General features: G+C 37.8%; 2 protein-coding genes across 2 annotated transcripts; one reads left to right on the forward strand and one right to left on the reverse strand.

The window, feature by feature from the left end:
* Nucleotides 1-912: 912 nt before the first annotated feature.
* Nucleotides 913-6,262, reverse strand: fancg (FA complementation group G). Its single transcript, XM_059547874.1, has 14 exons — nt 6,072-6,262; nt 5,822-5,906; nt 5,622-5,747; nt 5,315-5,505; nt 4,854-4,995; nt 4,469-4,599; nt 4,106-4,252; nt 2,941-3,095; nt 2,710-2,776; nt 2,314-2,621; nt 2,187-2,227; nt 1,710-1,877; nt 1,481-1,595; nt 913-1,327 (listed from the first exon to the last, which is right to left on the reverse strand). The coding sequence occupies exons 1-14, from the start codon at nt 6,138-6,140 to the stop codon at nt 1,225-1,227; spliced, it is 1,848 nt and encodes a 615-aa protein (XP_059403857.1). The 5' UTR covers nt 6,141-6,262; the 3' UTR covers nt 913-1,224.
* A 1,475-nt stretch (nt 6,263-7,737) lies between these two features.
* eef2l2 (eukaryotic translation elongation factor 2, like 2) lies at nt 7,738-14,984 on the forward strand. The gene is made up of 15 exons (XM_059547876.1): nt 7,738-7,869; nt 10,260-10,474; nt 10,570-10,751; nt 10,912-11,123; nt 11,223-11,410; nt 11,517-11,622; nt 11,695-11,808; nt 11,893-12,031; nt 12,117-12,312; nt 12,415-12,673; nt 12,754-12,861; nt 12,949-13,302; nt 13,383-13,565; nt 13,645-13,777; nt 14,628-14,984. Exons 1-15 carry the CDS (start codon nt 7,867-7,869, stop codon nt 14,819-14,821), a joined length of 2,586 nt encoding a protein of 861 aa, XP_059403859.1. The 5' UTR covers nt 7,738-7,866; the 3' UTR covers nt 14,822-14,984.
* The last annotated feature ends 145 nt before the right edge of the window (nt 14,985-15,129 follow it).

The raw sequence follows: 15,129 nt of genomic DNA on the forward strand, positions 1-15,129 counted from the left end.
TAATAATAAAAAAATAATAATAATTACTTGAGATCTTGTTTTTCATATTACATAAAATTAAGTATTACAAGACCTATTTTCATGAATATGAGCACGATTGCAAAACGTGATATTGATTTTATGCAAATGTTAAACAGACAAGAAGAATTAAGTGAATTACATTTAAGACTCAATTTTGTTTATTATCATTATTTTTGCTATTTCAGCAAATAAAGTCCATAGTAGCCTATCTGTTGCATTTCTGAGCAACACACAGCATTCGTTGATTTTTTACTCTGATTCAATAGTCAGTTACATTGATTTAAACATATCTGTTAAATAATGATTTGCCACCAACTGGTGGTTTTAGTTTGACATTCATATTCTGTTTATTTTTCCATCATACTTTTATATTCAAAATTGTATTTTTAAATATAATAATTCTCAACAATATTTATGCAATTGTAATCGTATCGGTTCAGATGAAGCGTCTGTGCCGCCTCTGCAGTGCTAAGATGTATTTTGTTGTTAGTGATTTCATTTGATTGGCAACATTTCAAATTGTATTTATTGATTAAATATTAGATATGTTCCAGACAATAAATGTGGATCTTTCAAATGAATTTCAGGAGTGCTGGTTTGGCCTTGTTTTGGTTTCAACACACTCTGGTCTTGCTCTTGATCTTGACTTGGTCTTGGTTTAGGTGGTCTTGACTACAACACTACAAATAGGCCACATTTCCCAACAAATTAGGTAATCTCAAAAGGACACAAAATGCCAAACATATGTATTTGAGAATATGTTGTCTAATAATATTAATGAGCTGTAAAGATGAACAATGTAGTGAATGCATATATAATGTGACTCTGTGGGTTGAAATAAAAAACAAGTTATATAAGAATTTAAAGTTAAAATAAAGTACTTTCAAATCCTTTTCATTATAAATATTATTTATTTGTCACGATCATAGATAATATGGTTTCATGTCCATTCCAAAAAAAAAGATGCTAATCAGAAAAATTTGTAGTGTAAGATATACAAAGAATCTGATACCAGTCTGGATGCATTCTCTTGAGCTCATAAATCATTTGCTCTGACTAGTGGAATGCAACATGGTTACATCTGAAAAGGAAATTAGACAACACAAACTGTTTTTCTGTACATAGTTCTGGTTAAGACGCACCAAAAAACTGAAATGGTACAGTTTAGCTGAATGTAGTAGGGAGCATCCTTTCAGACATCTCTCATGTCTTTTTGGCTTGAATATACTCCTCCATTTTCTTCTTCAAGTCACTGAAGTCAAAAGCGGTGTCATCTGGCCATAGCTGCAAATACAGCGGTAGCTTTCTGAAACCCAAGTCAAAAGATTACTAAACATTCACCATACCAGTTGCATTCTTTTAGATTCCAATGATGTGTGACTTTCATGTGTAAAAGTCATATTATGATATAAGTATATTATCACAAAATAGAATGATCTTGACTTGTCTAATAGCTTACATTGACTTAGGTGCATCTTTAGTACTGTGGATGTCTCTCCATTGTGCTGATGCTTCCTCTCTACGATTAAGCCTCCACAAGACCTCAGTTAGCCACATCTCAGTATTCTTACAACCTAGTGAAATTCAATTCCACATGTGAATTTGAGAAGAACAGTGCAATATATCAGACTAATCACAACAAACAAGTCACACAAACTCACTATAATGACAGCATATCAGGTGAATACCTTGTGTCATCTGGAGACTGAGATTAAGATCTCTCAGGGCTTCCTTTAATTGACCTCCTTCCAGAAAGCAGAGCCCTCTACCAGCTAGTGCTTGCCCTTTTGCTGCTTCCACAGTCACCATTCTTTCAATCATCGCTTCACTGTTTCCAAAATGTTTTTGTTTCCAGTCTAAAAGTTTAATGAAACCATGTAAGTAATGGTACATGAAAGATAATGAAGACAATGAAGCAAGGGCTCACATCAAATGTGGCCTCGGTAAGCTAAAGAGAGAAAAACAGCTTACTTCATTTCTTGAAAGCAGATTTTTAATAGATATACCCAATGAAGACCACAGGATAAAAACATTTGTGTACAGATAAATATATCTGTAAGGATCGTAGTACTGGGTGATAATTCACAAACAAAAACAGACATGATTTGAATATGAACACTCATCTTGTTAGAGCAACGGTCAGACTGGAAAGCGAGATCACTTACCTTTCTGTTTAATGAACACTTTGACCAGTTGATTAATCGCTCTGAAAGGAAAGAATGAAAACATAAGAAAAAAAACATGGTTTGCCAACACAGCAAGGTATCGAATGATTTGGTACCGATATTGTACCTTGTAAAATCTGTAATAGCCTCTTTGGTGTCCTTCAGTTTCCAGTGGGCTTGTGCTTGAAGCAGATGGGCTGCACCAGCCCATAACACAAGATCTACATTTTCTAGTACAACATCAGCATCAGCTCCTTTTAGCTTTTCATCAGCATCAAGCAGCAGTCTCTCAGGAAGAACGTCCAAAGTGCTGGTGATGACCTCCTCACAGACCACAAGAGCATCACCATAACGTTTAGCTTTTAATAAAGCAAATCCTGCTTCAAGGTAGACCACTGGGATTCTGGGAAAAGAAGTGCCATCTCCATTGAGTATCTGGAACACAGACAGGTCATTCTGAATCAGTTATAGTGTTTATAAACTCTACTTTTGAATATGATGACTGAAGATTTGCGTTCCTTACAAGATCTTTGCCATCTGACTGCAGTGACGCCAACAGATCTAGATAGTACTCAACACCATCTGAAATACTGATTGACACAATATATATATATATATATATATATATATATATATTTTTTTTTTTTTTGATTAGCTGTTTAGGTTAGGTTTTCTAGATCTAAAATTCTGATTGATGCTGTATTCAGATTTGATATAAGATTCAAGCATTTGTCCTTGTTGTGGAATCACTTGCCTGCCATTGAACACACATGTGTGTGCCAAAGTGTGCAGAATCAGAGAAGGGGAAGGGACTCTGCTAATGAAGGTCATCTGTGCACCACCAAACAGCACAGCTGGAGAGACCAGTGTAGCACTAGATGAACTTTTATCAGACTGCAGTTGGACTGCCTGTAAACAAAGCAAGGGAAAAGTATTATTTAACAAACATTTCAAAAGGAAACTACATAGCATGCAGGAAATACATTTATTGGAGAATTCTGAAAAGATGTGAAATATCCTTTTCTGTTTGGACTAAAACAACCCTTCAGTGTCACCTGAGCCATGTTGCTACTTAAATCGACTTGTTAACATCTACTTCATTGACACTAGAAGACAGTCATGAGATATGGACCACAGGCACTTACTAATTTTTTTTATCGTTTTCAATATAGTAATGAGCCGTTATGTGTTGTGTGAAGTAAGGACAACAATTAACAATTTGTTATCTCTGATATAACAAGCAGTTAAAGAATAGGACACAAAAACGAAAAATTGCTGAAAATGTACTTACCCTCAGGCCATCAGAAAAGATTTTAGCATTACATCACCAAGGGTTTCTCCACAGTGAATGAAAGTCCAAACAGCTGATAAAAACATCACTATAATCCACCTGACTCTAGTCCATCAATTAATGTCGTTTGAAGTGAAAAGATACGAGTTTGTAAGAAACAAATTGATCATTAAGGCATTTTTATTTGCTTCAGGCCAAAATGCCAGCCCATAATTCATAATAACACTTCATCTATAAAACAGTCTGTCCCCCGTTGTCCTCTTAAATTAAAATCCACCAACAATTATGGATAGAGGACTCAGTTTGAAGTAAAAAATAATGTCTGAAGTTAAAAATGTCTTAATGGTGAATATGTATATTACAAACATGCAGCCTTTCACTTCACAAGATGTGAATTGATGGACTGGAGTTGTGTGGATTACTGTGATGTTTGATCAGCTGTTTGAACTCATTCTGACGGCACCCATTCACAACAGAGGTGCAAGTGATGTAATGCTACATTTTTCCACATCTGAGCAATTTTTGGGGTGAACTTTAATGTATATGTGTAAATGCACCTTTCAAACATGCTTTAAAGCACAAGGCACACTGCATAAATAATCAATAATTTGTGTACAGAATAACTTACTGAGTAAAGAAGATGCAAGGCCTCCATTTCTGCCTTTGGATTGCCAAGCTGTCTGAACACCAGCGCACTTTGATAAAGTGCACTATGGCAAGCACAATCCACCTCCACTGCCTTCCTGTAAAAGTGGAGAGCACAATGGGGCTGACCCTGCAGGGACATAAATAACAGAGCCACTGAGAGTGTCTGAGCTCAAGATAGAAAGTGTTTGCTCAAATTCTGATCTACCATACATAAAACAGTTAATCTAATGTAACAAACTTAATTCAATTAATCAAATATAAACCGGAAATGGTTCAGGGACTGTTTATTCAAGATTGTGTCTAATTAGGTCTATTTAGTTCATTGTAGAACAGAGCTTCTTACCAGCTTAGCAAAACTCTGGCCTGTGAGGTTGTGTAACTGTGCCAAGAGACTTCTGGGACTTGGGAGGCCTTCTGCCTCCTGAAAAGCTTCAAGGGCCTCAGAATATTTTTCCATCTTCATCTGTTCCACCCCTAAACCAGCAAACACATTATAGGGATAATGGCAGTTTTACTATTTATAATGTTTTACATAACAAAGAAACAAGATCTGTATTGCATTTACTTCAATACAATGTTGTTGATCTTTTCCATATAACAAATCTTATATGTTATATGTATTTCTTTTGACATAAATATGGACCTAAATGTGATACAAATATTTACATAAAGGCTTGATCACATTGTTTAATGAAATCGTCTACATCTTAGTTTTCGACAGTCTGTACCTTGACACATTACAGTGCAGATGTGCAAGAGATCCTTGAGGTCCTTTGCTGCCATGGCAACCTTTAGCGAGGAGTCTTCTTCTGTGCTCAAATCAAGGTTTCGGGTTTCTGTCTGTAGATTCACAGGTGCTGAACGCTCTCTCTGAGAGGATATGAGAACGACAGCAGTCAAATACAGATCCTTGAAAACACCAGTATTAACATGAACAATTTAAATCATTCTTAGGTCACTTTACTAGGCAAGTTCTTGTTTACATCTGTGTTTAACTATAAAATACTGCTACATTACTGTTTATAAGGATTCAATCCATCTCAAGTGGATCCATCTCAAAGGTTACTTTGCCATTTTTAAATGTTTACTAGTTTTTGGAGTGATTAACTCTATTTTGTTATGTTATGTCAATTTATTTATTGCAAAACCATGAGTTTAATTATTATTAAAAACTATAAAAAATGTATACCTTGTGATTAGTCTGCATCAGAAGAGTAAGAACTCTATCTAACTGACCCTGCATGAGCCACAGCATCCACTGGATGAGCAGAAGCTTGTGGACACAAGGCACAAAGACTGAGGCGCCAAAAGAATGCAGAACAGTCTCCCATAACTGAACCGGATCAGAACAGGACACCTGAGATCCACACGCCTCTAAACCTACACAAAACAAAACAAAACAAAAACAAAGGCAGAGGAAATATAAAACACACACATAACTACTGCATATATTAATAATATTAATCTTTGAAAAAATAAGACGTGATGTTATTTACCTCTTAATAAACTGTTGGTGAGACTTTCCTCTATTTCACTTGCATTGGAGAAATTCAACGAGAATAAAAACGTATTGTATGAAATGGTCATTTCCAGTTCGAGTCGTTCAGTATCTGCTGGGATTCCTGTGTAAAAACAGTATGGTTATGAGCTTCTAATGTCACCTTACTTACAGACATCAAAAGTAACATGAAAATACCTTGAATTTTCTGCAGCAGTTTAAGGCTTTCCGACCAGCATCGCTTTTTAACATGATGATCTGGTTCAAGGACTCGCTCATTTTGCTGAAACCGTAATTTGGCACGTGAGTATGTCTGCGTTAAGTCTAACAGTACTGTAAACACATACACACAACAGTACTGTAAACACACACACACACACACACACACACACACACACACACACACACATCATATATATATATATATAAATTAATTTCGCAACAGTACCTTCCAAGTCAAAATGATGTTGTTATTCTCCTCACTCCATCTGTCAACTAAACAGGGAATGACCGACATGACAAAAACTGTAAAAAGAGGCAGTTAAAGGTATTTCATATCTACTGTATGAAGCCACAGATTCTGGTTTCTGATTCAGTACCAAAGCCGCTCTCTGTCAGTACCTTCCTCGTCTGATTCTGATTCGAACTCTCCCTCCACTGAGTCTAAACAAATGATTAACGATACAGCGCCATCTGCTGTTGAGGATGTATTAGTGAAAGTATGTATATGGAGCGCTGATCTATTATTTAGACGCTTCAAAGGCGTATTGCTTCCCTCCTCAGTTCATTTTAAGAACTTGATCTCATAGATTAAATCCTCAAATAAAGTAAAAAGTGTGGAGTAAAAACAACAACCTTAGTTGTTTCATATTCCTTATTTTCAAGACTAGGGAGACATCAAAAAGATGAAATATATATATCATATAATGCATATGTTTGTTTTTGTGAAAAGTGGGGACATCCCATAGGTGTAATGGTTTTTATACTGTACAAACTGTATATTTTATCGGCATTCACCAGCCCTACACCTAACCCTAACCCTCAGAGGAAACTTTGTTTCATTTTTACTTTCTCAAAAAAAAAAAAAAAACAAAAAAAAAAAAAAAAAAACAAACATTCTGTATGATTTATAATCGTTTTGAAAAATGGGGACATGGGTTATGTCCTCATAAGTCACCCTCTCCTTGTAATACCTGTGTCATACCCATGTCATTATACAGAGTTGTGTTCTGATATGTCACAAAAACAAGAGCACACACACACGTGTGTGTGGCTCACTATGTTTTAACCTGCTGTGCTGTGTGTTGAATTTTAGTGAATTTCTCTGAGACTATACATGCCACAGTTTTTTTTCAGGGCTTTTAATAGATATCAAATGTTTGTAGGTTTGATCATAAACAATAAACACGAACACTTTTTTGTCGTTATAGTTTGACTACATGACTCAGTGCTTTCTGTCGCAGCATCAGCATAAACTAATGCTAATTCGACGTCACAGGCTCTCTCTCTTTCACAATAGTGATGGGGAGTTCGGATCATTTTACCGACTCGGACCTTTGAGAGTCGTTCAGCAAAATGAACGAATCTTTTCCCCGAGTCATTTCGTTCATTTTATCAAATATAATTAAAATCTTACGTGTTACTTCCCTAACATGTCTACTAGTACTTACGCAAACGTTGATCACACTACAATGATAGGTAAAAATTGATAGCCTGAATGCACTCTAAGTCGTTTTGGATAAAAGCGTCTGCTAAATGCATACATTTAAATTAATTTATTCAAATTTAATTTAATTTAATTTTACAATCAATACAAAACTATAATGCTATAACAAACAGAAAAGATTGTTGTAACGAAAGGTAATGAATAGTTGGTTATTAATATTATTAAGTCTATTTGCTGCTCAGACTGCATAGGTTAAAGCTTATGGGTCTGTCAAGTGATGAACAAAGCCTCGAAAAACCCGAAGAATCATGAGTTGAACTAATCAATTCTATTTCCGACTCAGACTGCATTGACTAAAACTGGTGAACTATAGACTAATTCCAGTACAGGACTAAGTATAGAATACTGCGCATGCGCTACTGAACGAATAACTCCCCGAGACGACTCGTTCGTTCCGAGTCACATTAAAGATTTGTTCAAAACGAGCCATCACTATTTCTCAAGTCATCCGACGGAGAAGAGCAGCAACCGTAACCGCAGCGCGAGACCGTCCTACACTTGGGACCCATTCACCAAAATGGTACGATATTTCACCCTGTCAGTTCACCAGGCTGGATTAAAACGGACTGAAGCGCTAAATTATATTAAAACATTTTCGTACATTTTGGACGCATTTCTTCAGTCATTATAAAAACTTATCTTATTCTGATGTCAATGATGTAATGACAGCCTGCTTAGAAGATTCTCGCATTTGTGTCAACCTTGAACTTGAATCATACTCTGAACATTTCATTGCTGTCTTTATTATAAAATGGCCAGCAAAGAGAATGACGCATTCAAATATAACGTTACGTATTTTTATTCAGTGGGACCTCAAAATGGATAAATCACGAGTGCAGTAAGTTCGTCATGTAACAGGCTGCTACGCGTAAATGTAAAGCACAACCGCATGCGGCTCGATCTTTGTTTTTAAGTGAAAGTAATCCCTTGTATTTCATGGTTATGGTTATGGCCCAGCACGGTGCACGCGCGCACGGTGGAATAACGACTACGCCATACGCCCACGGATCTTTTTAGGGGAGTTTCTAAAGGGAGGACAAACTTGCTAAAAGACATTGTTATGCCATTGAGCGAATGCATCATTATGCAATCCCAACGCCAAACTGCATAGATATAAGTTACAACCAGGGGCCGGATTCACAAACATCTCAGACATTTCTTAAGATAAATTCCACGAAGTTCGTAAGAATGTTCTTAAGTGCAATTCTGGAAAAATTCTTAATACATTCTTAAATTTATTCTTAAGAACATCTTAATTTTTTCTCTTAAGAAGAAAATAACAGCCGTTATCTGAGTGAATACACGACGCACTGATAAACTCACACTTTATTTTATTTTTGCGCTTTATGCAGATTACCCCAATAATCATAATAAGCACGCACATTATTTTCGTCTCGAGTTTGACTGGCATCCAGCGTCATGTTTTAATTCGCCGTGTTTTGAAAAGTACTTTATACTTAAAAGCCTGTCTGAAGCTGGTGCGCTACGTTTCATTCATTGTTGCGCTCTCATCTGAGTGACCGCTTCCGGTGTGTGCGCGCTTCAACACCGACCGTGTCCTGCGCGTTCATAAGCGCGGAATACTCCCGAAGACTGTCGTATTTATAAGATAATATTAAAAGCGTTGAACTTAAGCTCCCTGTCCAACTCGTTTTAGAGTTGTTACTGAGTTTTGAAGTCAGCAAAAAGTAGAGTCACACATTGGCTAATCATGACCGATCATGTATATATGAGTCATCGCTGTCATTTCAGAAAACAGATTCAATTTTTCTACAATATTTAATTTTAATCTGATCAACAAGTGCAGGTACAAACTAATAAGCTGCAATTGTTCATAAATGAACAATTATTATTGAACAATTGAAACTAGCAATCTAATTTACGTGATATGTGTACTGCTAAACACCTTTGATTTCCCTTTTTTGTGTGTGTGTAATTTAGAACAAATTTAGAACGTAATTTGGGTCAGAGTTGCTAAAAGTTGGCAAATACATTTTAAAAATAGCCAAATTAGTTGCTAGGTGATTATTTGTGGTTGCAAGGGTAGTCTGAAAAGTTGCAAAAACTCGCAAGTTGGCATCTCTGCGCACCGCGGCTCTCCTGAAAGTGCGCTCTTCAGCGCGCGCTCAGTTATCACGCGCCAAAAAGCGTTCATGAAATCTGCGTTTACTGTTTGAAACCATGATACATGGGAAAATGATAGTAAAATGTTTTAACGCGTTAGAAGGTGAGCTAACTTGACCATATACAGTAAAAACAGACATTTCGAATATATTAGCCTGCATTTTAAAATAAAATACACAGAAACCTTTTAATTTACGAGAGAAGACGCATACCCAGAATTACCTTATTGAACCATCTCATAACCTGTAATATTATTATTATAATATTTTGATGATAATTTTAAATTATATTTAATCTTTAATTATTTCATTAATATTTATTTAATGTTTACTGCATTATCATGGGTCAGTATGAGTGTGTGTTTCTGTCTCGTCTTTGCTATTATTGGCTAAAGTAAGCTTATTATATGGCCCTACATTGCGTAACCTGTGGTTTTAATAGCAAATTCTACAGTGAAAATGATTTTAATAGCGCCAATAGATTGTTGTTAACAACATTATATAATATAATGACATATACAGTTCTAGTGTACATATACAGTCATCAAAATGGCAATTCTTGCATTATCCTCTTTTTCTTTTATTTCTGTGAATTTAATAACAATAATAAAAAAAAATTAGCTTGTATTGAGGAATTAAATGCATGAGCTTTTTGTAGGTTCCCATCTTTTAAACCATGATCCCGAGGTATTCATTTGTTTTGACATCACATTTGTCCCCCACACACCAGCACTCAATCATATTTACTCCACAATCAACACTCGACAAACTTGTCTTTGTCCCTCAGGTGAACTTCACAGTAAATCAGATTCGGGAGATCATGGACAAAAAGTCCAACATCAGGAACATGTCTGTGATCGCCCATGTGGACCATGGCAAATCTACTCTCACTGATTCCTTGGTGTGCAAGGCTGGTATTATTGCTTCTGCACGTGCAGGAGAGACCAGATTTACTGACACCAGAAAAGATGAACAGGAGAGATGTATCACCATAAAGTCAACGTAGGTATTCATGTTTAAAAAGTTAATTACAGAGGAAATACCATAATGACATTTTTTGCAAACACTGAAACCCTCTACTTATGTTTCCCTCACAGGGCCATCTCTTTATATTATGAGCTCAGTGAGAACGACTCAGCCTTCATTAAGCAGTGTAGGGATGGTTTTGGCTTCCTTATCAACCTGATCGACTCACCAGGACATGTTGACTTCTCCTCTGAGGTGACAGCAGCTCTAAGAGTGACAGACGGTGCCCTTGTAGTGGTAGACTGTGTATCAGGTAAGGCAAATTCATTTTAGGATATCAAGTTCACACTCTCTAATGAAGGCCATCCTCTGAAATGCAATAAGGACATTCAACAACACACATTTGAACATCCACCACACTGATGGTTTCATCGTGTAACATTATAGTAAGCAAAATTTAAATTGCTCCACAGGTGTATGTGTGCAAACTGAAACCGTCTTGAGACAGGCCATTGCAGAGCGCATCAAGCCTGTCTTGATGATGAACAAGATGGATCGTGCCCTCCTCGAGTTGCAGCTGGATCCCGATGAGCTTTTTCAAACCTTCCAGAGGATTGTGGAGAATGTTAACGTCATCATCTCAACCTTCGGTGAAGGAGAGCATGGACCAATGGGAAACATTATGGTAACAGATCAGTAGCTGTTGAAACAGAAAAGTCAACTTTATGAGTAAAATATATGCTTTTATTTATCTGTTCCTTATTAATTTGGGTGGGTACCATAGGTGGATCCTGTGATTGGGACTGTTGGATTTGGATCAGGCCTCCATGGCTGGGCTTTTACTCTGAAGCAGTTCGCTGAGATGTATGTGGCCAAGTTTGCTGCGAAAGGAGATGAGAAAAAAGCAGACCTTCCTCCGGCAGAACGGGCAAAGAAAGTGGAGGACATGATGAAAAAGCTTTGGGGAGATAAGTAAGCGTCTTGTTGGAAAAAAAGACACTGGAGCTGCCCATGTGATTTCTAGTATAAATTGTTTGTTTATACAAAATACTCTTTAACTCAAATCTATATTTTTCAGGTACTTTGATCCCTCTTGTGGAAAATTCAGCAAATCGGCAGCCAATGCAGATGGCAAGAAGCTTCCTCGTACTTTCTGCCAGCTTGTCTTGGATCCAATCTTTAAGGTTTTCTTTTAAATCAGTTCTTCTTATCTCTTGCTACTATGACTCGCTAACAGTTCATCTCTTATTCCACAGGTTTTTCATGCCATTATGAATTTCCAAAAAGAAGAGACCCAGAAACTGATTGAGAAACTTGAAGTAAAGCTTGATGCAGAAGACAAAGAAAAAGAAGGAAAACCTCTACTTAAGGTACAACTAAAGAACTAAACTTCTGAGAATCTGCACCCTTATTCTACTGTCGTTGCTGACACGTTGTTGTTTCGATGTCTCCAGGCTGTGATGCGCCGCTGGTTGCCTGCAGGTGATGCTTTGCTCCAGATGATCACCATCCATCTTCCTTCTCCTGTCACTGCCCAAAGGTACCGCTGTGACCTGCTTTATGAGGGACCTGGAGATGATGAGGCTGCCATGGGTGAGTCTTAACATTGCGAGGTCTTTGACACTTCAGGGAGGTCCGTTTTTGCCTACTTTTTCACATTACACCTTTGACTTTTCAGGTATAAAGAACTGTGATCCTAAAGCTCCGCTCATGATGTACATCTCTAAGATGGTGCCATCCACTGACAAGGGTAGATTCTATGCCTTTGGTCGTGTCTTCTCTGGTGTCGTTTCTACAGGGCAGAAGGTGCGCATCATGGGCCCAAACTTCTCACCAGGGAAAAAGGAGGACTTGTACATAAAGCCAATCCAAAGGTTTGCTGCTGTCAGTTACATATACCATATAAGTCATTCGCGATTGATGATTTGAGGATCATTATCCTTCTTAACATTAGGATAACATTATGTACTCTTCAGAACTATCTTGATGATGGGTCGCTACGTAGAGCCCATTGAAGATGTGCCATGCGGGAACATTGTTGGTTTGGTTGGGGTTGATCAGTTCCTGATTAAGACTGGCACTATTACCACTTTTGAAAATGCTCACAACATGCGTATTATGAAGTTCAGCGTTAGTCCTGTGGTGAGAGTTGCTGTGGAGGCCAAGAACCCAGCTGATCTGCCAAAGTTGGTAGAGGGCCTTAAACGCCTGGCCAAGTCTGATCCTATGGTTCAGGTGAATATCTTAGCTGGGCAATAAGATTGTGTAAACAAACTTACATCTTTCCAATAACAAACACAAGTTTCTTCTGCTAGTGTTTCATTGAAGAGTCTGGTGAGCACATTGTGGCAGGTGCTGGAGAGCTTCATCTGGAGATTTGCCTGAAAGACCTTGAGGAAGATCATGCCTGCATCCCCCTGAAGGTAGCACTTCGATGACAAGTTTACAGATATTTTGTATTTCTTTCCTTTCCATTAAGAGCATGGGGCCATTTTTTGTTGTTGATGCAGAAATCAGACCCAGTTGTGCCATGTCGTGAAACCGTCAGTGAGGAATCAGACCAGGTTTGCTTGTCCAAGTCTCCCAACAAGCACAATCGTCTGTACATGAAATGTCGGCCCTTTCCAGATGGCCTAGCTGAGGACATTGATAAGGGTGATGTGGCCGCTCGCCAGGAGCTCAAACAGAGAGCTCGCTACCTGGCTGAGACATACGAGTGGGAGGTCACAGAGGCCCGTAAGATTTGGTGCTTTGGACCAGATGGCACAGGGCCCAACATCCTTGTGGATGTCACAAAGGGAGTTCAGTATCTGAATGAGATAAAGGACAGCGTAGTGGCCGGTTTCCAGTGGGCAACCAAAGAAGTGAGTAAAGAAATGTATTTTAATGTATGCCGAGTCATTCCTACACATTGATGAGATATTATTTTGTGTTATTTTAACAGGGTGCACTCTGTGAAGAGAACATGCGTGCAGTCCGATTTGACATTCATGACGTCACTCTTCACGCTGATGCCATTCATAGAGGTGGCGGTCAGATCATTCCCACAGCCCGCAGAGTTTTGTATGCATGTGTGCTCACTGCCAAGCCAAGACTCATGGAGCCCATTTACCTGGTCGAGATTCAGGTACACATGGTGGATTCCTAGAACAGACAAACAAGAGTGCAACCATGATGTTGTTAATAAATGTCCTTTTCTCCTCCAGTGCCCAGAGCAGGTGGTTGGTGGCATCTATGGTGTGCTGAACAGAAAAAGAGGCCATGTGTTTGAGGAGTCCCAAGTGGCTGGTACACCTATATTTGTTGTGAAGGCATACCTACCTGTAAATGAATCATTTGGTGAGTTAATAATCCAGCACAAGATAAATTTTTTTAAAATGAAAGCAATAGACATTTATACCATTTTCATATTTACAATTAAATACATTTGTTATTGCAGGTAAACAAATTTTGGTCCCACTTTATATTAAGTGGCTGTACTTAAATCAAAAATTCACGAGTTCACACTTACATATAATTAGCTGAAGTATTATAATGCATATTTGGCGTGCTGTCCGGGGAAGGGGCTCCGAGCTCGGGAATGGCCCGAACCTAGAGTACCCCCCCACCCCCCCCACGTATATAAAAGTGTAAAATGAACTCTAGTGGAGGAGATGGGGTGGAGGGGGGATGCTGATAAACCGTCAATGGAGACAGGTAGGCCAAATCAGCTGTATTTATACCCTAAGGTTGATTATCTTAAGTGGCTCCACCTGTGCTAATTAGGCTAAGTATATGACGTGCTCCTCCCGAACCTTGTTATGAAACTACATTAAGTGTACTTATTGTGTGCATATTGTATTGCAAAACACTTTTGCTGCTATTAAGGTTTGGTGGTCTGCTTAGGTTTAAGGGTGGGTTAAGGTGTAAGGGATGGATTGACAGTGTAATTGTAAATGTAATTACAGATGTAATTGCAGTTATTTTTAAAATTATAAATACAGTGAAAAAATACATGCATGTACAAAACGAGTGCATTGTACCAAATGATTAATTTAAATGCAAGTACCCAGTAGTTAAGGTCACTTAATATAAAGTTGGACCCCAATTTTGTAGCGTTCCCAAATGTTATACATTTATATGTTAATTTAGAAATACAAGTCCTCGGTTTCTTTGGGGCCTATAACTTCTTGTATTCGTTTCTGTACAGGCTTCACTGCAGACCTGAGGTCTAACACAAGTGGACAGGCCTTCCCTCAGTGTGTGTTTGACCACTGGCAGATTTTGCCAGGTGATCCATATGACATAAACAGCAAACCTTGCCAAATTGTGACTGAGACCCGTAAACGCAAAGGTCTGAAGGAGGGCATCCCAGCACTGGACAACTTCCTGGACAAACTATAAATTTCTCTGGACTGTAAATGGTGATTGAAGCCATTAAACTCACAATGTTAACTTGATGACTCTGTAATCAAGTGTATTGCGTAATGTTTACACAGTTAAGTCAAAAGAGCTTAATTTAAATATTCAAATCTTCAATTTGCAAATAAAATCTGAGATCGGTAAACATGTCTGGATGTGTCCATAAATAAAACCAATAACACACAGCTATCTGGTCTTAAAATTCACATTTAAAAATATATTTTTTAGATGGATAAGAAATAATGATCGAATCGCTGTGTATTGGTTTACATGTCTAAGGAAGTATATTT

The sequence above is a fragment of the Carassius carassius genome, chromosome 4 (genome assembly GCF_963082965.1).
Source record: "Carassius carassius chromosome 4, fCarCar2.1, whole genome shotgun sequence".
NCBI classification, from domain to species: domain Eukaryota; kingdom Metazoa; phylum Chordata; class Actinopteri; order Cypriniformes; family Cyprinidae; genus Carassius; species Carassius carassius.